Below are 19,179 nucleotides of genomic sequence, written 5' to 3'. Positions count from 1 at the left end.
AATTAGCTCTCTCCAAAACTAGTGCTTAAAAGGAAACCCATTTATTTGAACCTTGACCTCCACTCCGCAGGCTCATATCATCAGGAACAGCATTCTGAAATACTGACGGCTCTTAGTGGCTGGTCTTACCACTTCAAGGGGTCCACCTTTGGTGGCCCGCAAGTTCTTGGGCAACCCCCTCCCCCTCCCACAAAAAAAAAGCCGCTGATGGAGTGATTGCCAGGAGAGTAAAAGACTGAGATTATGGATGAACATGAGAGTGTCTTCCTGACTGAAATTCTGCTCGAGCTTCATTTGGGGTTGATTTTGTGAACTCATGAAAGGAATCGTCCTTCTTTTAGAAAGGCAGTTAGACGCTCGTGAGTCCTGTAGGGCTGCGCCGGGCAGGCATCAAACTGTGTGAACATCCGACTGAGCACCAGAGCGTGAACGTTCACTTCATGATCCAAAGATTTCATTTGAATGACCTCCCACACTCACTAGGGGCGTTTATCCTCCATGAGGAAACAATTACAGCTGCCAATCAAAGATGGGTACAGTGTTTCAGAGTTCTCCACCAGCACACAGTCACAGATACAGCACTTTCTTCTTTAAGCGGAGGATGCTTATGAGTCCTTCTGGCAGCCTTTCCAGTCATGCCTCAACTTGTCGCCCGCTTTGTCGTTTTCGGCAAAGTCAACAGCATGGACGACCCTTGGATATCTCCCTCGTCATCTCTCAACCCCCATCGCTGCATGTCCCGCCGACGACCGTGAAGCTTCAAGTGTTACTCAGGCGGGCACAGAAGTCTTATTGTCACATTGTTCTGTGAAGCTGTGGGACTTCCTTTTCCTTTCAGTACGGTAACATGTTCATTTACCGATCACTGGTGGTTGCTCTGTCACCTCAGGGACGGTGTGTGTGTGTGTGTGTGTGTGTGTGTGTGTGTGTGTGTGTGTGTGTGTGTGTGTCCATAAACAGTTCCATCTTGGAGTGAATATCCTGACTGAACTGAACTGCCTCCCCCGTGTCCTAAAACCACTGCCCGAACTAGTTCTGAAATGTGTTCGTCCACAAAGTGTTTTAACATCATTTTATCTCTTGTCTCTCTGCACAACGCTCCCCATCCCCCCCAATGCCCTCCCTCCTCTACCCTCCCTCGCCACTCTTGTAGTCTCTGTCTCTCGCATATATCCCCGATGACGCCTGTTGTTCAGACCCAGCGATGCAGAGAGAGTGTTGACACGGGTGCGGGAGAGAGTTGGAGGGAACAGGACCAGAACATTTTTCATGCAGCTACAGTTTATGTGCTTCTTCTTAGTCCATTAAAGCAATTACTTTCCGGGATGTCGGGCGTTTTCTGAAGAAGTGAAATCACAATAATCACCTTACTATTTGTAATCCGCCGTGCTCCTGTGTGGCCTGACATGCTGCCGTGTTGATTGGAGTTCATGCTTACTTTTGACTTCCTCTGGTTTCTGCTACGCTGAGTAAAATCAAGGCTTCACCACACAGACCATACATTTATATTTCATACATGAAATGTGTGTGTGTTTTGTTTTAGAACACACAGATTAGCAACTTTATATTGTTCTCTCTCTCTTTTTCTATAAAAATATATTTATATGTAAGTATATATATATATATATATATATATATATATATATATATATATATATATATATATATATATATATATATATCTTTATTTGTATATATATATATATCTTTATTTATATATATAAATTTATATATATAAAATCGTTGCTTCCACTGTCATTGTTTTCCACGGTGGATGCAGAGAGAGAGAGAGAGAGAGAGAGAGAGAGAGAGAGAGAGAGAGAGAGAGAGAGAGAGAAAGAGAGAGAGACTATTAAAGTACAGGTACACAGTACCGTGTAAGAACAGAGTCATGTATAATCCCGCCTTCATGGAGGAGTCACAACAATGTTGTGTAACCTTCGGTCCAGACTATTTCCTGTTGGTGTTGGGAACATCTACAAGGTCTTCATCTTATCTTCATCTCCAGACAGCCGGAGCAAAGCCTCCCAACTTAAAGCATGCCGAGGGTGAAGGTGGACAAAACGCGTCACGCTGCATCTGACCTCAAACATATCTTTGGTATTTCTCTGCTACATTTTCTTTTTCTTTAAGGTTGTGTATCCGCAAAAAAACCCACAGTATAAAGTACATGACTGGATGAGTTATCGTCATTTCCATCAGCTCCTGTTTTGTCGTGGCAAACACAGTTAAATGAAGTGCAGGCGGCATTTAGTGGTCATGCTGTGGTTACCTGTAGCTTGATGTCTTTCACAGCTGTTTAGTGTTGACAGTACCTTTATATACAGAGCCCTTTGAAGAGAGAGTCCCGTCAGCGGAAGTTCAAAATGGTTGATCGTCACGTGACTCACAGACCGCAGATAGTTCCAGGAAATACACGACGGGCAATTTGAATGATTAGAAATCGTGAAAGCAGAAATAAGAAAATTAATAAATTTATTCACATGCAACATTCATATAGAACACCAACATATCTATGAAGTGACATCACTGATGTGTTTGAATTTAAATTAAGTGCACTTTGCTAATATTTGAGGATTAGTAAGAGTGAACCGAAATATGCGAGGTAATCATATTCAAACACTGCAGTTGCACTTTCACAAACAAAGGCCAGTCGTTTTTTTTTTTTGTTTAGTTAATCTGTTTATTTACATCAGGGACCAATGTACGAAAATATAAAATAATATCAGTAAAGAGAAGAGATTGATACAAAACGTATGCCCTACAGTTGGGCCAGCAACTATTGATGCCTATGACTCACACACACACACACACACACACACACACACACACACACACACACACACACACACACATCTTATGGATACACAGAATACAAGTATGAACGCATTACATACACAAGTCATACAAAGGCAAATGTCAGAAGTCAAATATTATGTATTCGTTATAGCCATGTTAAAGTCAGGTCAATGCTCAAGTTGTTCAAATATATATTTTTTTGAACCTCATGGAGGAAAACACAGAAATATGGGCAGGTTTTTTAGATTGATGAATGAGTGGGTTCACAAGTAAAAGGGAAGTCAAAGGGAAAGGCGTCCAAAACCCAGCGGGTTGAGAGAGAGAGAGTGAGAGAGAGAGAGAGAGAGAGAGAGAGAGAGAGAGAGAGAGGGAGAGAGAGAGAGAGAGAGAGGGAGAGAGGGAGAGGGAGAGGGAGAGAGAGAGAGAGAGGCTCAGACACACCTTTATTTGCTGGGACAGGAAAGTGAGGTGTGGTCTTTATCCCCAACTTAGCTCAAGGAACGTTGTGATCTTTAATAGTTTAACTTCAGCTGTTAAGTGTTTTACTGCAGAACTCTTGTCATGTTGCATCACTGCAGCGTGGTTCCTTATGATGGCACACACAGTTCATATTCAGCATGACAACTTATATAATTTATATCAATATTTAGGATGATTCCTTCTATCATATGGCGGTATAATACACATTCAGCATGATTCCTTATTGCTGTCATATCTGAAACATACTTTATGTTTTCAATCTCACCAAAATCAACTCAGCCTGACCTGCAGCATCACTGAAGCTCCATCCCTAAAGTACTTCACTAGTATAAACCAACACGATTCCCTGCATAATACAGTAATAGAAGACATGTCTCCAATACGCACTTTAAACTCATACCAATAGCAATGTATCACAAAAATATCCCTCCTTATTATTTATTTATATTATACTTTATTCTAATGGCTCATGCTCTGAAGCGTAAGTGCTCATTCCATCACCTACATCCACACCTCTACAACTGCACACCACAAATATTACATTTTTGTTTATATTTGAAATTATATTTAATATTTAAAGCCCCCTAACCCAGAGAAAAATCCTGTTTAATAAGCCTTTATCCCTCTACTTACACACCGTTTGATATAATGGCCTTGAGAGTAAGGAATTTACGATAATTCTACTAATTTTGTTTGGGACAACCCTATAACATGCTTTAATGCATATGCTCATTTTATTCAGGGGTGGTGAAGATGTCAAATGTCTTTCGTTAAACGCCGTACCTGTTCAAGGTGCAACACCAACGCTCCGACCCGCCGCAACGGAGATGAGTGGACTCTCTCTTCAAAGGGCGAGGGTCTGGAAAAGGCGTGATACAAACTCACAAGTCCATTTACCATTTCACCATTTCCCTTCCAGCTCTCGGGGCAGCGTTGGGGCAGGAGCTCCCGTCAGGACCCCACGGCTGCACGGAGGGAAGTTGTTACCCCGCGACGGGGAACCTCCTGATTGGACGAGCCGTCAACCTAAGCGCCACCTCTACTTGCGGCCTGAACGGGCCGGAGCAATACTGCATCGTCAGCCACCTGCAGGTCAGGACACACATAAACACGCAGTCGAGGTGGAACACAAATGATTGTGATTTTTTTTTTTTTTTTTCCGTGAGCACCCTCCTGCTAATGACAGGTTAATCATACACATTCCTTTGTTTTTGTGTGCAAAAAATGACATATAGTTTTTTGTCCACAGTCTTTACAACGCATCACGCCCTGTAGTTAATGCAAGGGATGGTGTGTTTGTTCTCTCTCTCATGCACTCATCCATCCTCAGCCTTCAGCCTCCACTCTTCCATCTTCATTTGTTCACCTGTCTGTTTGTTTGGAGCACGGTTTCCATGAGGAAGCTCGCACCCCCCCACACACACCCCACACACCGCTTCCCAGCCTTTCAATATCAGGCCCAGGTGTAGACACATGTTAGACACACCTTAGTCACACACACACACACACACACACACACACACTCACTCACCCTCCCGCTCTCTCACTTCCTCTTTTTCTCTGTCAATGTCTCGACATAAAGGAGATAGACTTTCAAACTTTAGGATAAAAAATAAGTCGGCTTGTTTAAAGTTTGTTATTTAGAATTCATCACCAATAACTTTTCATTAGATTTGCAGGACAAAACTAGCCGATGTTCCACAGGTGTTATTTTGACTTGATCTGAAGTTATGGACTGTGTTAAAAGTACATCCAAAATGCACGAGAGCTTTTTCAGATGTTTGTAATAAGCTTCAATTTTCCAGTAGAATTCATGCTGAATGAACGTTTGACTTTTTCTGCTCCACTTTCACAATTCATTTCCCCTCTAAACCATTAACAGTTACACAGCTCTGTCACCCGGGCTTCACCTCATTTCCACCGCGCGGTTCTTCTTAACTCAACTCCCTTTTGGTGCCAGGTCCTTTCTTCTTCCCGCTGCACCATCTCAGTGACGGCAGGATGCTCAGCTGATCACCGTAACCATGCTGTGGGAAACTGACGTGACATCCTCTTCCACGCGAAACGCTCGGATCCTGTCATTGGCCAACGCTGAGTGAAGCGTTGATTTCTCGTCGACACTTAATTAATAGCTGCCACTTGAAATCGGGGTCTAGTGATAAAAAACAACAACCCTGCGCTCACGGTTGATGGCAGCTCGGCTGTTCAAGCTGAATATTTTATGCACGATGTCCTGCGTCGCGCTAGTGAAGATTCTCTCCAAACCATCAGTGATATGAAATGTTTGCTTGGAACCTTGAACGAGGTGGTACAAACAGCTTCTACACAACTTTCGTCAAAGGAAAACCAAAAAAAATGAGAGCGCGGAGTTGTCTCCTTCACCTCACCAGTATTTGTTCCTGCCCCTATGTGACACAACTCCTGACATGTTCAACCATTACGTTGACGCTCACCTTCCTCTCTCCGTGCATTTCTGTGCATCTGCGTGTTTGTGCCTGCAACCTCCCTCGCCTCAGGGCAGGAACATCCGACAGTGTCAACTTCCAGGTGAACATGATTGACACTGTCTGATTGGTGAGGGGCCCTCGACGAAAGCACGGGGCAGCATATTGTGACGAGCTGTCGTTACATAAATCCAGGTGAAGAGCACTGCAGGTCTGTTAGGAGCTACTTTAGAGACACACATCAAACATTTATGTCCAGAAGTTCAACAACCATTTGTGTGACCTTCCAGAGGCTGTTTTTCAGACTGCATAGTTTTCATGCCCATTGGTTTAGGGAGCTGCTGCTAAGATCTTTGAACAGGGTTCGGCCCTCAGACCCAGCTGCTCAAGTGGAACTGAAACTGGCAAGAGGAAGATGGGAAAGCAGAATATTGGAAAGTGATCACATAAAAACAGGAGGATTCCAGGGATGTCAGAGACATGGAGGTTGAGAAAAGAATTACAAGAATGGCGGGCAAATGGGAAGTGAGATCATTCATCACGGGCCGGGAGGACTCCCTTTCAGAGGCGTGAAAAGCAAACGGATCGAGGGAAGTGGGGTGAACCGCCATCGGCGTGCGACAAAGAAGTGTTTTACAATCAACATCAGACTTACATCAGTGCATTGTTGCAGCAGAAAGCCGTATAGCTGAGCTGACCAGGCTTGACTAATGCGAGATAAATAAGAGCTCAGAGGAGGGCGGGAGGGTCTCAAAGCCACCCGGGCTTATACCAAACACCAACTGAAACTGAAACTACGGTTTCCTTGAGAGAGAAGAATCAAACGTATTTTACCCGTGTGTACTGACGTAATTGCATATTAATAGAAGTCTAATTTGGAAGCTAAGGAATATGAGTCCTTTGTTAGCAAAGCTATTACCATCCCAGACTAAATGGAGACGCAATAAAGGAAAACAAAAGTTTGTGTCCTTTCATCGTATACAAGACATTAATACCATACTCCACCACATAATGATGCAACTGAATACTCTTTACTACAACTGGGACTGTAAATATGATGAGAATATGTGAAAATACAGAAAGTGATCATGCAATTTATGAAGATATGTAGGTGGCCTCCATGTTTTGGCCACGTTTAGATGTTGACTGTAAGAAACGCGATGAATATTGATCAACGTTCATGCTGGAAGAGCTCCATGATGTGCAGGAGGAGAAAATACAGGACGCCAGAAATAGAAATCTCGCTGTTGGGTCGTAACTCCTGTGAACTCCACTTCGCTGCAGCGAGTACTGTCACACTGCTGTTACGCAAAAAGGCTCTCCAATGATGGCACAGTGCGTTGGGACGGACGTGCTACTGTGCAGAAAGGAATGTCCTCTCAGCAGCCGGACTCTGGGATGAGGGTTTCAGCCAGATTCATGCCGGGATTAGGGAGGGTAGGTGAAGAAGGCAAGCATGCATGGAAAAAAAAAACCCCACACACATTCACATACTCACGTACAAGTGGGCGTATGTGCACCCACGGGCGCTCTCACACACACACGCACACACACACACACACACACACACACACACACACACACTCCACTTCCAGCACACTTTAGGCATTTCTTTTCAGTTCTCGGCCGAGTCTCTTTAACAGCCGTGTTGTTGTTAGCAGCTTAATCACCCTTGACAACAACCTAATTAAGAGCTGCGGCCCTGGAATCCACTGTTCCTCTGTGCCAGCTTCCCCTCATCTGCCTGTTGAGCACTCTTTACCCCCTCCCTGGCCCCTCCCCTCCTCATGGCGTCCTCTCCCATGCACCCCCTTCTCGCCCTCTCTCAGCATCTCCCTCGCCCTCGGCCGGCCCCCTTCTTTGTCCTCTGTGGCGTTTGAGACCCCTCTTGGCCGCACACCCCCTTCTCTTACCTGCCCCATTCCTTTCTCCAACCACCCTTTCCAACTTTTTCTAGTACAGCCCTCGAGAGTCAAGCTCTTGCTCCAGGCTTCGCTCCCTCAAATGCTTGTATCGTTCCCATGCCCTCTGCCTTTCGAGCTCTTCCTCCCTTTCCTCTGCCTTTTTCAATGCCAATTTAGTTCAGTTTATTTTGTAGAGCACAAATTACAAATGATCCTCAGAGGGCTTTACAATCTGTACACATACAACATCCTCTGTCATGGGACCTCACATCGATTCAGGGAAAAACTCCTTCAGGGAGAGCAACAGAGGAGGATCCCTCTATCAGGACGGGGTTTACAACAATGTAACTCTGTCCCAATGTCATCAGCTCACTGTGTATTCCCTCCACTCGTCCCTTCATCTTCTCCGTCCACTCATGCCTGGGTCTTCTTACTCTGCCCTTTTTGCATCCCTCTCATATTTATGGAGGTATTTGCTCACAGACCAAAACACAAAACGTCAAGAAACTAAATTCGAAGCGCTGCTCGGTCTGCAAGCCCAGACTCGTTCGAGCAGAATCAGATTTACGCGTCGTGATCCCGATGGCACAGGCGCTCGTTTCTGAGTCTGGCCCTCCCAAAGTTCTCCAGCTGAGTAGCTTTCTAATTTGTTCTGAGCATTAACATCGTTTTTCTTTGTCATCTGTCTGCTTTTAAACAGGATCCTGAGTTGCATTAATGTTTGTCTGTAGACGCTCTGGTTACCCACCGGCGTGCACTGAGGTGTCTATCTGCTGTTAGCTTAATATTGATACATTGTTGCATATTTATGTAACCCGCATAATTTATTCCATTTAATGTCATAGACTGAGATCCCGCTCAAGATTGTTAGCCACGCTAGGAGCATAGCACTTAGTTCACCACCTAGGCCTGCACATCTTAGCAAAGATCGGCTTGATTGGCATGAAAGTGTGTGCAGACAGTCGTGCTCCCCAGAGGATACATCCGAGGGACATTTGGTCTCCTGGCTGTTTCTGTAGTGCAAGCAGGTCAGGTCAAAGTTTTTACCTGTCTGGTAAAATATCTCGACATCCACTGGATGGATCGGCCCAAAATGTTGCACAGACAAAGAACGAAGCCTGTGGATTTCAATGACATTTGGTACAGACGTTCATGTTCCTCTCAGGATGAAATGTAGAAACGTTGATGACCACTCCGACCTTCTATCTTGCGCCATCATCAGGTTTGTTTTTCCATTACTAACAACTGGTTTAGGGTCAATACATGCCAAACTAATAAGCTAAAGATATTCCCATCAGCCATGTTAGGATGCGAACACACTTGAGGATGGTAAACATTCATCCTGCATAACAACAGCTTGTTATAACTGTCACTTTAACTTTTTGCTAAAAGCACTGCTGTGTCTCCGTGCAGCCTCACAAAGACGGAGACCTGATCCTCACACTTACCTCCATCTCCCGCGCTCTCTGTCTTCCTCTCACCTGCCTCTCCTTTCTCCCTGCCCTTATTTCACTCCTCGCTTCCTCTCCCTCCAGCCATTCTTCTGTTATAATCTCTCGACCCGGTGGAGACACGATCTAGTCCCCTCTGGCTTTTAGTCCAGTTCACACACAGGCACACATTACCTGCATTATTTGCACCTGACGGATGAGATCCTCAATCTTGGGAAACGGCTCTATCACGGCGGCTTGATTGACACTGTACATTTGTCCCAGGGCCAGGATTTCCTAAAGTCATTAATATTCTGCTGGCGGGGTGAGAAGCTTTGGCAGGCTGCACGGGGCCCGAGGGCCCGAGGGCCTCCAGTTTACGATACATGTACGAGACGCAACATGTACACGCAGTGTTTTTATTGTTCCAGAACTACTGAAAGAGCTCAAATACAACACAAATAATAATACACAGCATGTCTGCTCATAAGTAGTAATTTAAAAGCCAAACGCTTCACCATCACCATGGACACAACACACAAGGAAACATCTCATGCCAAAAGCAAATGTGCGTTTTCTGCCCCGACAGGAGTCAGACAAGTGCTTCGAGTGCAACTCCCAGCATCACTACGACCCGTACCGCCACCGGAACAGCCACCGCATCGAAAACGTGATCTACCTCATGGACAGAAACGGAGACACCTGGTGGCAGTCTGTCAACGGTGTGTGTGTGTGTGTGTGTTTAGAAACTCTATAAAATGCACAATGAAATGCTCAGTCTGTTTATTGTGCTCACTCCCTCATATGTCTCATCTACGAGGAATATGTTTCTTCTTCTCGTTGTGTTGTTGTTTGTGCATCCTGATGGTGAAGAACTTCTACACTTCATGGGGGTTTATCGAAATAATGAAGTCAATATCAAAACACCTGGGAATGCCGTTGAGACGCGGTGCCATGAGACACGGCGTAAACCTATGACCTGATGTGGATGTCACTGGAAGACTTTGATATTTCTTGAGGGACGGAGAAAAATGAATGTTTTGTGTTGTTAAGACACTGAGCGACGGCTGTTTCCTCTACAGGACAGGAGAACGTCGGCATCCGACTGAACCTGGAGGCTGAGTTCCACTTCACACATCTCATCATGAAGTTCAAGGTACGCACACTTATTTGCAGGTTCATGAGAGCCTGTGTGTCAGAGTGCTTCTGACATCTGACAAATATTTGCCTCATAAAGTCCAGAAACTCCAAGCCTGGATTGCAGATTAAGTAAATCAGGACTGATTTCTCCCACTTTCCCCCTCAGACGTTCCGACCTGCCGCCATGATCATTGAGCGCTCGTCAGATTTTGGCCGCACGTGGCGCCCCTACCGCTACTTTGCCTCAAACTGCACCAAGACCTTTCCTGGCGTCTCCGCCAACGGCCTGCACCACATCAACGACGTCATCTGCGAGGATCGATACTCCGACATCGAACCCTCCACTAATGGAGAGGTAGGAAGTAGAGGAGGTGCTTGGTGGCAGTCGTGGTAGAGACACGTCAGACTGGGAGGACTGGGTGTCTTTGTTCACAGTCAAAACATGAGGCTGGTGATGGACAGCCACATAAAGGATGGCTAATCTTCCCTTTCATGAAAATATTCTGGACTATAACTACAGAGGTGTAAATACGTGTCCAAAATATCTAATGTAATGAAATCAAAGTGACTATAGGAATGTGACTGATTTGCTTATAATAGCATAAATGTATTAATCAAAGCTGATTTGCATCATTTCTTTCCAGCTCAAATCTGCCTTTGCAAACATGTTCATTTCACTCTGAATCCAATGGGGAAATTCTCTTCTGTGTTCAAGGTCATTTATAAGGTTTTGGATCCTGCCATTCATGTGAAAGACCCCTACAGCTTGGACATTCAAGGTCAGTGCAGACTTTAAACTCTGTATGTGGATCACAAACACTGTTATTAGTAGCACACAATAAAGTTTTATGATGAGGTGACATTGTAGGAGCCATTAGTTATGTCTTTGTATTTTATTGTGGTAGTTTATATATGGGGCACAGGTGCAACTGACATGGGGGTAATGACGCATGGGTAACGGAGAGATCACACATTTTTTACCGCTACCTAGACACTTCGGAGACACACCAGAACACCAACATAATAACTTGTTCCAGCAGTCAAATATAATTAAACGGGAACCTCACCCAAAGACATACAAACTCTTTTCTGAAACAGCGCGTAAGGAACAGGATCTTCTCCCGCACCCAGCCGAATGGCAAGTCACGGAGATCAGTCATTGCAGACACAAAATGCATTGCTTCCAAGAATGAAGTACTGACTTACAGTCATTAAAAAGTGTTTGGCTGACTAAAGAAATTCCACTTTTGTCATGAACTAAGTCAACTTCACAAATCACCTATAGTTGGACCGTTGTCCTCCGTCTACAGAGCTGCTGCGCATCACCAACCTGCGCATCAACTTCACCAAGCTTAACACTCTGGGAGACGACCTGCTGGACCGGCGCTTTGACGTCCTGCAGAAATACTACTACGCCCTCTACGAGCTGGTGGTGAGAGGGAGCTGCTTCTGTTACGGACACGCCTCCGAGTGCGCCCCGGTGCCGGGGGTGGACGCCCGGGAGAACGGCATGGTGAGCTGGCGGGCTCCTGCGGGACTTAGCGGAAAGACGTTGCATTAAAAGACAAATAGAAACTCAGTACACGCATCATCGTGCAGTTGTTATGGACAAAGTCCTCATGAACCTTTCTGCTACTCAGATCCACGGTCGCTGTGTGTGCAAACACAACACGGAGGGTCTAAACTGCGAGCGCTGCCGACATTTCCACCATGACCTGCCATGGAGGCCGGCGGAGGTGGAGAACCCACACACCTGCAGAGGTACACACACACACACACACACACACACACAAATAGCTCTTAGCTCTTGAAAGTGTATGCTGTAATTACTTTTTTTTAAAATTCAGTCCATTCCATTAATAATGATATACTGCTAATTAGAGATGCATTGGTCTGATACTAATACTGGATACATCATTTTTCAATTAAGTACCATTATCATTATGTGTTTTTTTTTGTAAAGTTTTCTCTCACAACATTCAATCAAGCCTGATATTTAAAATGTTGAGGATTGAGAAAAGCTGATGTGATGAGGGACAACTGCTGGTGAGCAAGTTGTCGTAGCCTCTACAAGTCACAGTGATGTTCCGCGTGAGTCTAATTGGTCTTTGTTCGTTCAATTTCCCACGTGTGTCTCCAGAGTGCAACTGCAACGGCCACTCCGGCCATTGCCACTTTGACATGGCGGTGTATTTGGCCACGGGCAACATCAGCGGTGGAGTGTGTGACGACTGCCAGCACAACACCATGGGGCGCAACTGTGAGACGTGCCAGCCCTTCTACTACCAAGACCCCTTCAGGGACATCCGGGACCCGAGAGTCTGTGTCGGTGAGTCTTTTTGCTGTTCAGAACAGAACCTTCTGCAGCCGTTATGTGCTGCGCAACAAACCCAGTGTTGAGTAGGACAATGTTCCCTGAAGCGTTTTGGTAAAAAGAATCTGCCAGCCAGTGAGTTGAGGTTATTCACCTGTTTAACACTTTAAAATATGAACACCTGGAACCAGAAGGTGCACTCAGTGAAGTGCAGATCTCCACCAGGGGTGTCGCCGATGACCACTGCAGTATTGTTTCCTAACTCCTAACCCCCATCGAGACTGCAAGCGTCTTTCACTCGAACGTCTCATCGGAAACGATAGTCAGTTTACAGATCTTATGCGTGTCTTGTAGCTAAAACCTTCTCAAAGTGATTTCCTCGCTGCTCTCTTCTTCTCCGTCTATTGAAAGTTTTCCGTTGACATGTATGTCAAATTGTTTTTTTTCCCTCTCCTCTATTCATTTCCCCTCTCACTCCGACCCGTGCCCTCCAGCCTGTGACTGTGACCCAGTCGGATCGCTGGAAGGGGGAGTGTGTGACACTCACACTGACCTGGACATGGGGATGATCGCCGGCCAGTGTCGCTGCAAAGCTCACGTCAAAGACAAGCGCTGCGACGACTGCAAGGAGGGCTATTACGGACTGAGCCAGAACGACCCGCTGGGCTGTCAGCGTACGTATCTGTGTGTGTGTGTGGTGTGTGTGTGTATGTGTCTGCCGCTGGAAACACTTTGTGTTTGAACAGGGATGAAGATGGATTTACGGTGTTTTTGGAATGCAAAACCACATAATCTGCATCAATATCTGTAAATAGCACATCAGCCACTTCTTATTCTACGTCCCTGTGTGTGTGTGCGTGTGTGTGTGTGTGTCTGTGTCTGTGTGTCTGTGTCTCTCTCATCAGCTTGCAACTGTGACCCTCGCGGCATCATCATGATGGGGGCTCCTTGCGACCAGATCAGCGGGGACTGCTCCTGCAAAAGATACGTGACCGGTCGCTACTGCAACCAGTGTCTGGTTAGTAACTGCTCCTCTGATAGAAATGTGTTGCGAAGATGGGGTTTCAGATCAAAAGATCACACAAGCGGTTAATTAGCATTCACAATTGTTAAGGCTGTTGGGATGTCAAAGTGTAGCATAGCATGCTTTAGTAAAGCTGTGTGAAATATATACTTGAAAAATGCAACGTATTTTCTCAGTTAATTAAGAACTTTAGTTCAAAATTAGTCAGTTAGAACAAGTGCTGTTATGGTGCAAAATACATATATATATTTCTGGCTTTACTCTGACTATGATTACTTGCGTGCACACAGATGAGAGTAATCGGGTTAAGGCAGTAGTTTGATTTAACTGAGATGGATCTGATTTCCTGAGGAATTTGAGTGACCACGTGCTCGACGACATAATTGTGTATCACAATATCTCAATTTTTGACTTCATCGCCAATGCGACTCGACATTAAAGAAGGTAAATTATTGCTCGGCTGTCCTTAGAATCAAAGTCAAAGTGGAGGTTTTTCTTTTCATCAGCCAAGCGTTGCATATAAATCTGTTGGTGGCATTGATACAGGAGCATATTACAGGACGTCAGAGCTTCAGACACAGTTTGGAGTGTAACATTTATTTCCATCCCTGCAGCCTGAGTACTGGGGGTTGAGTAACGACCTGGCCGGCTGCAGACAATGTGACTGTGACTTTGGCGGAGCCTTCAACAACAGGTATAGATTTTATTCAATCGCATACGTCTGTGTGCTTTTGAGTAAGAGACATGTTGTGCTTCACTTAGTCTAAAGTGTGCCTCCGTCCGTTGCTGCAGGTGCGTGATGGAGAACGGCCAGTGTGACTGCAGGAGGCATCTGATTGGCCGACAGTGTTCCGAGGTTCAGCCCGGGTATTTCTGCGCTCCGCTGGACTACTACAAATACGAGGCCGAGGACGCCACCGGACACTCCCCGGGTGACGCCGCTCTGCCGGTGAGCGCACAGCTGTGACTCAGTGGAGCTGAACAGCTCGGGAGGAGGAATATAAACTGGCAAGATTAGTTTGAAGGCTTATTACGATCAGACATGAATGCATCACAAAAACACATATAAAGGAAAGGTTATTTCTCTTTGAGAGTGAGTTAAGAAGATCTTCTAATCTAATATTAAGTGTCTACTTGTATTTTCCCAAATGTTTATTGGGTTTTGCATGAACATACAAACAAAAAGAAGGTGCAACTCTTAGCTGACATAAAGCTAATAGTAAACAAGTTCCTTTGACAATGAAATATGTTTCTGAGCTGCAGCGGCGACTTTTTGCGAGAGGAAACTGAGAGGAGATATGAATTTATGTTTCTTTTTGATTATTTGGAATCACTTTGCACAATAGTTTATAACGGTTTGTATAAGTGAGGCAACGTGTGTGTTACTCAACCGGTGAAAGCTGTAAAGGGATATTTATTTAACCCCCTCCCATCCAGCTCGTGGCAGCAAAGAGTCTGTTCCGACTTTCACTGGCTCATCTCATCAGTCTACCCATCACTATTTCTCTGTCCTCTCCGTCCACCCCGCTTTCTTGCATTCTTTACCTTCCCTGTCAGTTTCCTTCGGCGCCCTCCACCTAACTCCGTCCTCTCCTCTCTTCAGGATACCCACTGTGCCCCCTCCACTTCCCCATTCAGCCCTCCGGGCAAGCTCAGGCAATCCACTTACCCTTACATCGTCACGCCTGCAGGAATGTGAGGGAAAAAAAAGGCAACAGTGCAAGACACCGAGCGAGAGGAGATAGCGTCTTTGCTGTAAGAGGCTGTTGTTTTTAGGGGATGCTTGACATGTTTAACTGACGCTGGACGGAAACTGAGTGTCCAGTACAGATTATGATGGAGTTAGAAACCTGCATTTCTGTAGAGAATTCAAACCTCACGGCTGAAGTGACCCATAACAACAGCAGACGGCGGCACAGATACCAAACTGCCAAAACGAGTTACTGCCGCACGGCACACACACTTGCTAACTAGTACAACACACACGCAGAAAAACACACTGTCGGCCTCACATTCTTTGTTGCTCTCTGTCACGCTCCGGGAGGTTCAGCTCGGCACGGCTCGTTGTGCTCTGTATTGTTTTCACTTTTCAGAACGAGAGAGCTGAGGATGAACCCTCGTGTGCAGTCACAAGTGCTGCTGTTAAAAGTGTTGTCTCCTCTCCTCTCGTTTCCTCTTCTATCCTCTCCTCACCTCTCTTATCTTACCTCTCCTATTATCTATTCTCCCCCCACCTATCCTTTAGTTTCGTCTCCTCTCCTATCGTCTCCTCACGTCTCGTTTCCTCTCCTTGGCTCTCCTGTCGTCTCCTCACATCTCGTTTCCTCTCCCCTGCTCTTCTCTCGTCTCCTCTCGTCTCGTCCCCTATCGACTCCTCACTGCTCATTTCCTCTCCTTGGCTCTCCTGTTGTCTCCTCACATTTTGTTTCCTCTCTCCTACACTTATATCGTCTCCTGTCGTCTCCTCCCCTATCGACTCCCTCTTGTTTCCTCTCCTTGATGCTCTCCTGTCCTCTCATCTCCCTTCAGGTCATCTCCCGGCCTCTCCTGTGGTCTCTTCTCTTGTCATCTCCTCGCCTCTCTTCTAACATCTTCTTCTCTCCTATTGTCTCCTCTTCTGACCATCTTCTCTCCTCTCCTCTCCTCTCAGGGCAAAGTTCGCCCTCAGGCAGAGACTGACTGTGTTCAGCACCTCAGCAACCAGCTGAGGAGACACCGGCGTCACGGGCGCACCTCCAACTCGCAGCAACACCGGGCAGCACTGAGACGCATCCGCCAGCTTCAACAGACAGTAGGATGTTTCTTTTCGATTGAATCCCTAATGTCATTCACGGTTCGACGAGATACAAAATAATCAAGAGGTGATTATTTATCTGCCTCCCGTAGCCGGATGTGAGGACCGTTCACAGGGAGCGCACCCTCAGCCACATGGTGACGTGGACCGGACCCGGCTTCGCCCGCGTCAAAGACGGCGCCGGCCTGGTGCTGACCATCGACAACATCCCCTACGCCATGGAGTACGACATCATGATCCGCTACGAGCCCGAGGTGTGTGTTCGCCTGGACATCGCCCGCGACCTGCAAGACTCATGTCACTCTCTTCTGTCTCATTACTGATGGTGTGTGTGTGTGTGTGTGTGTGTGTGTGTGTGTGTGTGTGTGTGTAGTCCACAGAGGACTGGGAGGCTATAGTGAGTATTACATCTGTACAGCTGCCGTCTAGCCTCCGGTGTGGAAACCTCCTACCAACTGAACAGCTCTACACAGTGACTCTGCCGCACCGGAACAGGTATAAAAACTTGGTTATAAGCAAGTGTGTGTGTGTGTGTGTGTGTGTGTGTGTGTGTGTGTGTGTGTATGTATATGAGAGTGTAGGGTATAGGGTTTGTGGAAGTAACCCAGGTGTTGACAGGGCTTGTGTTGTTTCATTGCTCAGGAAGAATTGCATCATTACCTTGTTGTCTCTTGAACCTGCCCCGGCTTGTACGAGTCAGGCCTCTGTGTTTGTATTCATATTTCACGATGCCCTGTGGTATTTGTTACTTTTGATGCACTGATAGGAAGGGAAACATACCAGGAAGCCTGTGTAAGAATCCGCGACAGTGATATGGAAAGAAGGCAGCAGCTTTGTTTACTGTAAGTTCAGAGCGGAACAATGAGGAGACCTGTCGGAGACGAGCACAGAACGGTACGCGCAGAGAGGTCGTAAATCCATCCTCAAATACCTGGTCCTGGTGCATTGAACCGGTTCCTTTATCTTGAGAGAATCAAATCCTCCTTGAGCGTAAGACAAACATGTTGACGTTAAGATTCCCCATAGATTCCTGTTAATTCCATGAACATTTTTGACCTTGAATATTCCTGGAATATTGCAGGCCTTCGGAGTTATACAGAAATATGATATGTGTGATTTCACTGTCCTCTATAACCTGCAATTTGAAATTCCCTTTTACGGATGAATTTGAATCACTTTTGTGATCCTTTTAATCACCATTCGGCTAATACAATTTTTTTTGTTTGGTTCATAGATCATCATATTTTCTTATTATATTATACTGTATACATTATACGTTATAGCTTCAATCTGAGTCACACTTACTTTTGACTGTCCTTATGTTGCTCTGATATCCAAAGGCTCGTTCATAATGATAACAGGCTTTTCCACGCCTTATTCATGTCACACTATTCTTCTGATGTGAAAAACGTATTGCAAAGTCAACACATCAGACGGATTACTGCAGTTTAGATCAGGTGTTCACTATTCTAGATCTTCATGAAATTTAGAAAGCAAAAAGAAAGGAATAAAGGATAAAAAGGGGGGAGTGGCATGACTGTTGAGTTTCAATCAGCTGAAGAGCCTTTCAGAGTCTGAACTGATCTGGAACTAAGAGGTCAGACGCGTCCCGGATCCGGCTCTCAGCGGACCGTGGCTGGTCTTCCGTTCTCCTCTGTGGTCCATCAGCCAAAACCAATTAGCAAAGCGATTCCCGAACCCAGACAGAGGGGCCGAAGCTACATGCAGGTGGAGGGCGGGTCTGGTCTTCTCTGGTGGACAGTGGAAGCTTTAGGAGGCAGATGTGGAAGTAGGAAATAGCCTACAAATATGAAATACCGAGTTAAAATGAACTAGTTCTGTCAACTTAAAAACCCAATGTTTAACTTAAAATTAGAAAAAGATTACAAAAAGTAAATATATTGCATATTTCAGCTTAGCATCAGTTAACTGTTGCTTTTGTGTTGTTTGCTGAACTTTCATTCCATTTCTTTTTCCTTTTGCGTTAGTGATACTTACCTAGAACACCATCTTTGACGTTGACGCGTATGAATATCGATGCATGCGTTGAAGTGTTCGCGTACGTGTCGTTGTATTTGTGCAGATACATCCAGATGCCCCGGCCGTTCTGTTTTGAGCCCAGCAACCGCTACGTGGTCGCAATCCGGTTCCAGCGCCACGGCGTGTCACACAGACACCTCACCGCCTTCATCCTCATCGACTCGGTGAGCTAACTGTCAGCCTGCCAGACCCATTCTCATGCTCCACATCTGTTTGAAAGGCTGTAGTAGTGCTGGGATGTGGGAGGCCCTCGTACTTCCCTTAAAGCTTTCCTGTATACTTCTTCTCCACTACATTTCAGAGAGGAATATACTTTACTACAGTTATGCAACAGGTTTAGTTACCAGGTACTTTACAAGTTAGGATTCAGTGCAGCTCAAAGTTGGATCATCAATTATTGAAAGACAATTATTCGGCAACTAACTCGATAAATGTTTTATTCATTTTTCATGTAAAAACATTTCATGTTTTTTTTTAAATATTTTCTTCTTATTGTTTTAATAATTTTCATATTTTTTTTAACATTTTGTACAACTTTGTACTACTGGTTGGATGTTGTAAATGATGTCACTTTGGGCCCTGAGGACATTTATCACTATTTTCACCAAAAAAACTAATTGATTAATTGATCATGAACACAATCTTTTGTCTGATACAGTGAGCTCCACCTCAACCTTCAAACTACAGCTGTTAAATCTTGCTTTTACGTGAATGCATGACTAATTATACCAATTTGATATAATATGCTGTATAATAGTATAACACAGGAGTCATTCCTCTCTTACTTCTAGTTTTTAAAGTACATATTCC

General features: G+C 45.3%; 1 protein-coding gene across 2 annotated transcripts in view; it reads left to right on the top strand.

The window, feature by feature from the left end:
* Window positions 1-19,179, top strand: part of lamb2l (laminin, beta 2-like) — a 45,388-nt gene that overhangs the window by 17,846 nt on the left and 8,363 nt on the right. For both annotated transcript variants that reach the window (XM_068597422.1, XM_068597423.1), the window contains exons 3-18: window positions 4,199-4,371; window positions 9,647-9,779; window positions 10,140-10,213; window positions 10,364-10,552; window positions 10,913-10,976; window positions 11,508-11,710; window positions 11,838-11,958; window positions 12,338-12,526; window positions 13,006-13,185; window positions 13,417-13,529; window positions 14,150-14,229; window positions 14,328-14,484; window positions 16,186-16,326; window positions 16,422-16,583; window positions 16,703-16,824; window positions 18,413-18,533. In XM_068597422.1, the coding sequence (XP_068453523.1) occupies window positions 4,199-4,371; window positions 9,647-9,779; window positions 10,140-10,213; window positions 10,364-10,552; window positions 10,913-10,976; window positions 11,508-11,710; window positions 11,838-11,958; window positions 12,338-12,526; window positions 13,006-13,185; window positions 13,417-13,529; window positions 14,150-14,229; window positions 14,328-14,484; window positions 16,186-16,326; window positions 16,422-16,583; window positions 16,703-16,824; window positions 18,413-18,533 (2,222 nt within the window). The remainder of the gene's footprint in view (window positions 1-4,198; window positions 4,372-9,646; window positions 9,780-10,139; window positions 10,214-10,363; window positions 10,553-10,912; window positions 10,977-11,507; window positions 11,711-11,837; window positions 11,959-12,337; window positions 12,527-13,005; window positions 13,186-13,416; window positions 13,530-14,149; window positions 14,230-14,327; window positions 14,485-16,185; window positions 16,327-16,421; window positions 16,584-16,702; window positions 16,825-18,412; window positions 18,534-19,179) is intronic.

The sequence above is a fragment of the Clinocottus analis genome, unplaced genomic scaffold, assembly GCF_023055335.1.
Source record: "Clinocottus analis isolate CAN_PGR_092001 unplaced genomic scaffold, fCliAna1.0.p SCAF_4, whole genome shotgun sequence".
Classification (NCBI taxonomy): domain Eukaryota; kingdom Metazoa; phylum Chordata; class Actinopteri; order Perciformes; family Cottidae; genus Clinocottus; species Clinocottus analis.
Note: the sequence above shows the minus strand (reverse complement) of the source record. Positions and strands in the feature narration are given on the sequence as shown.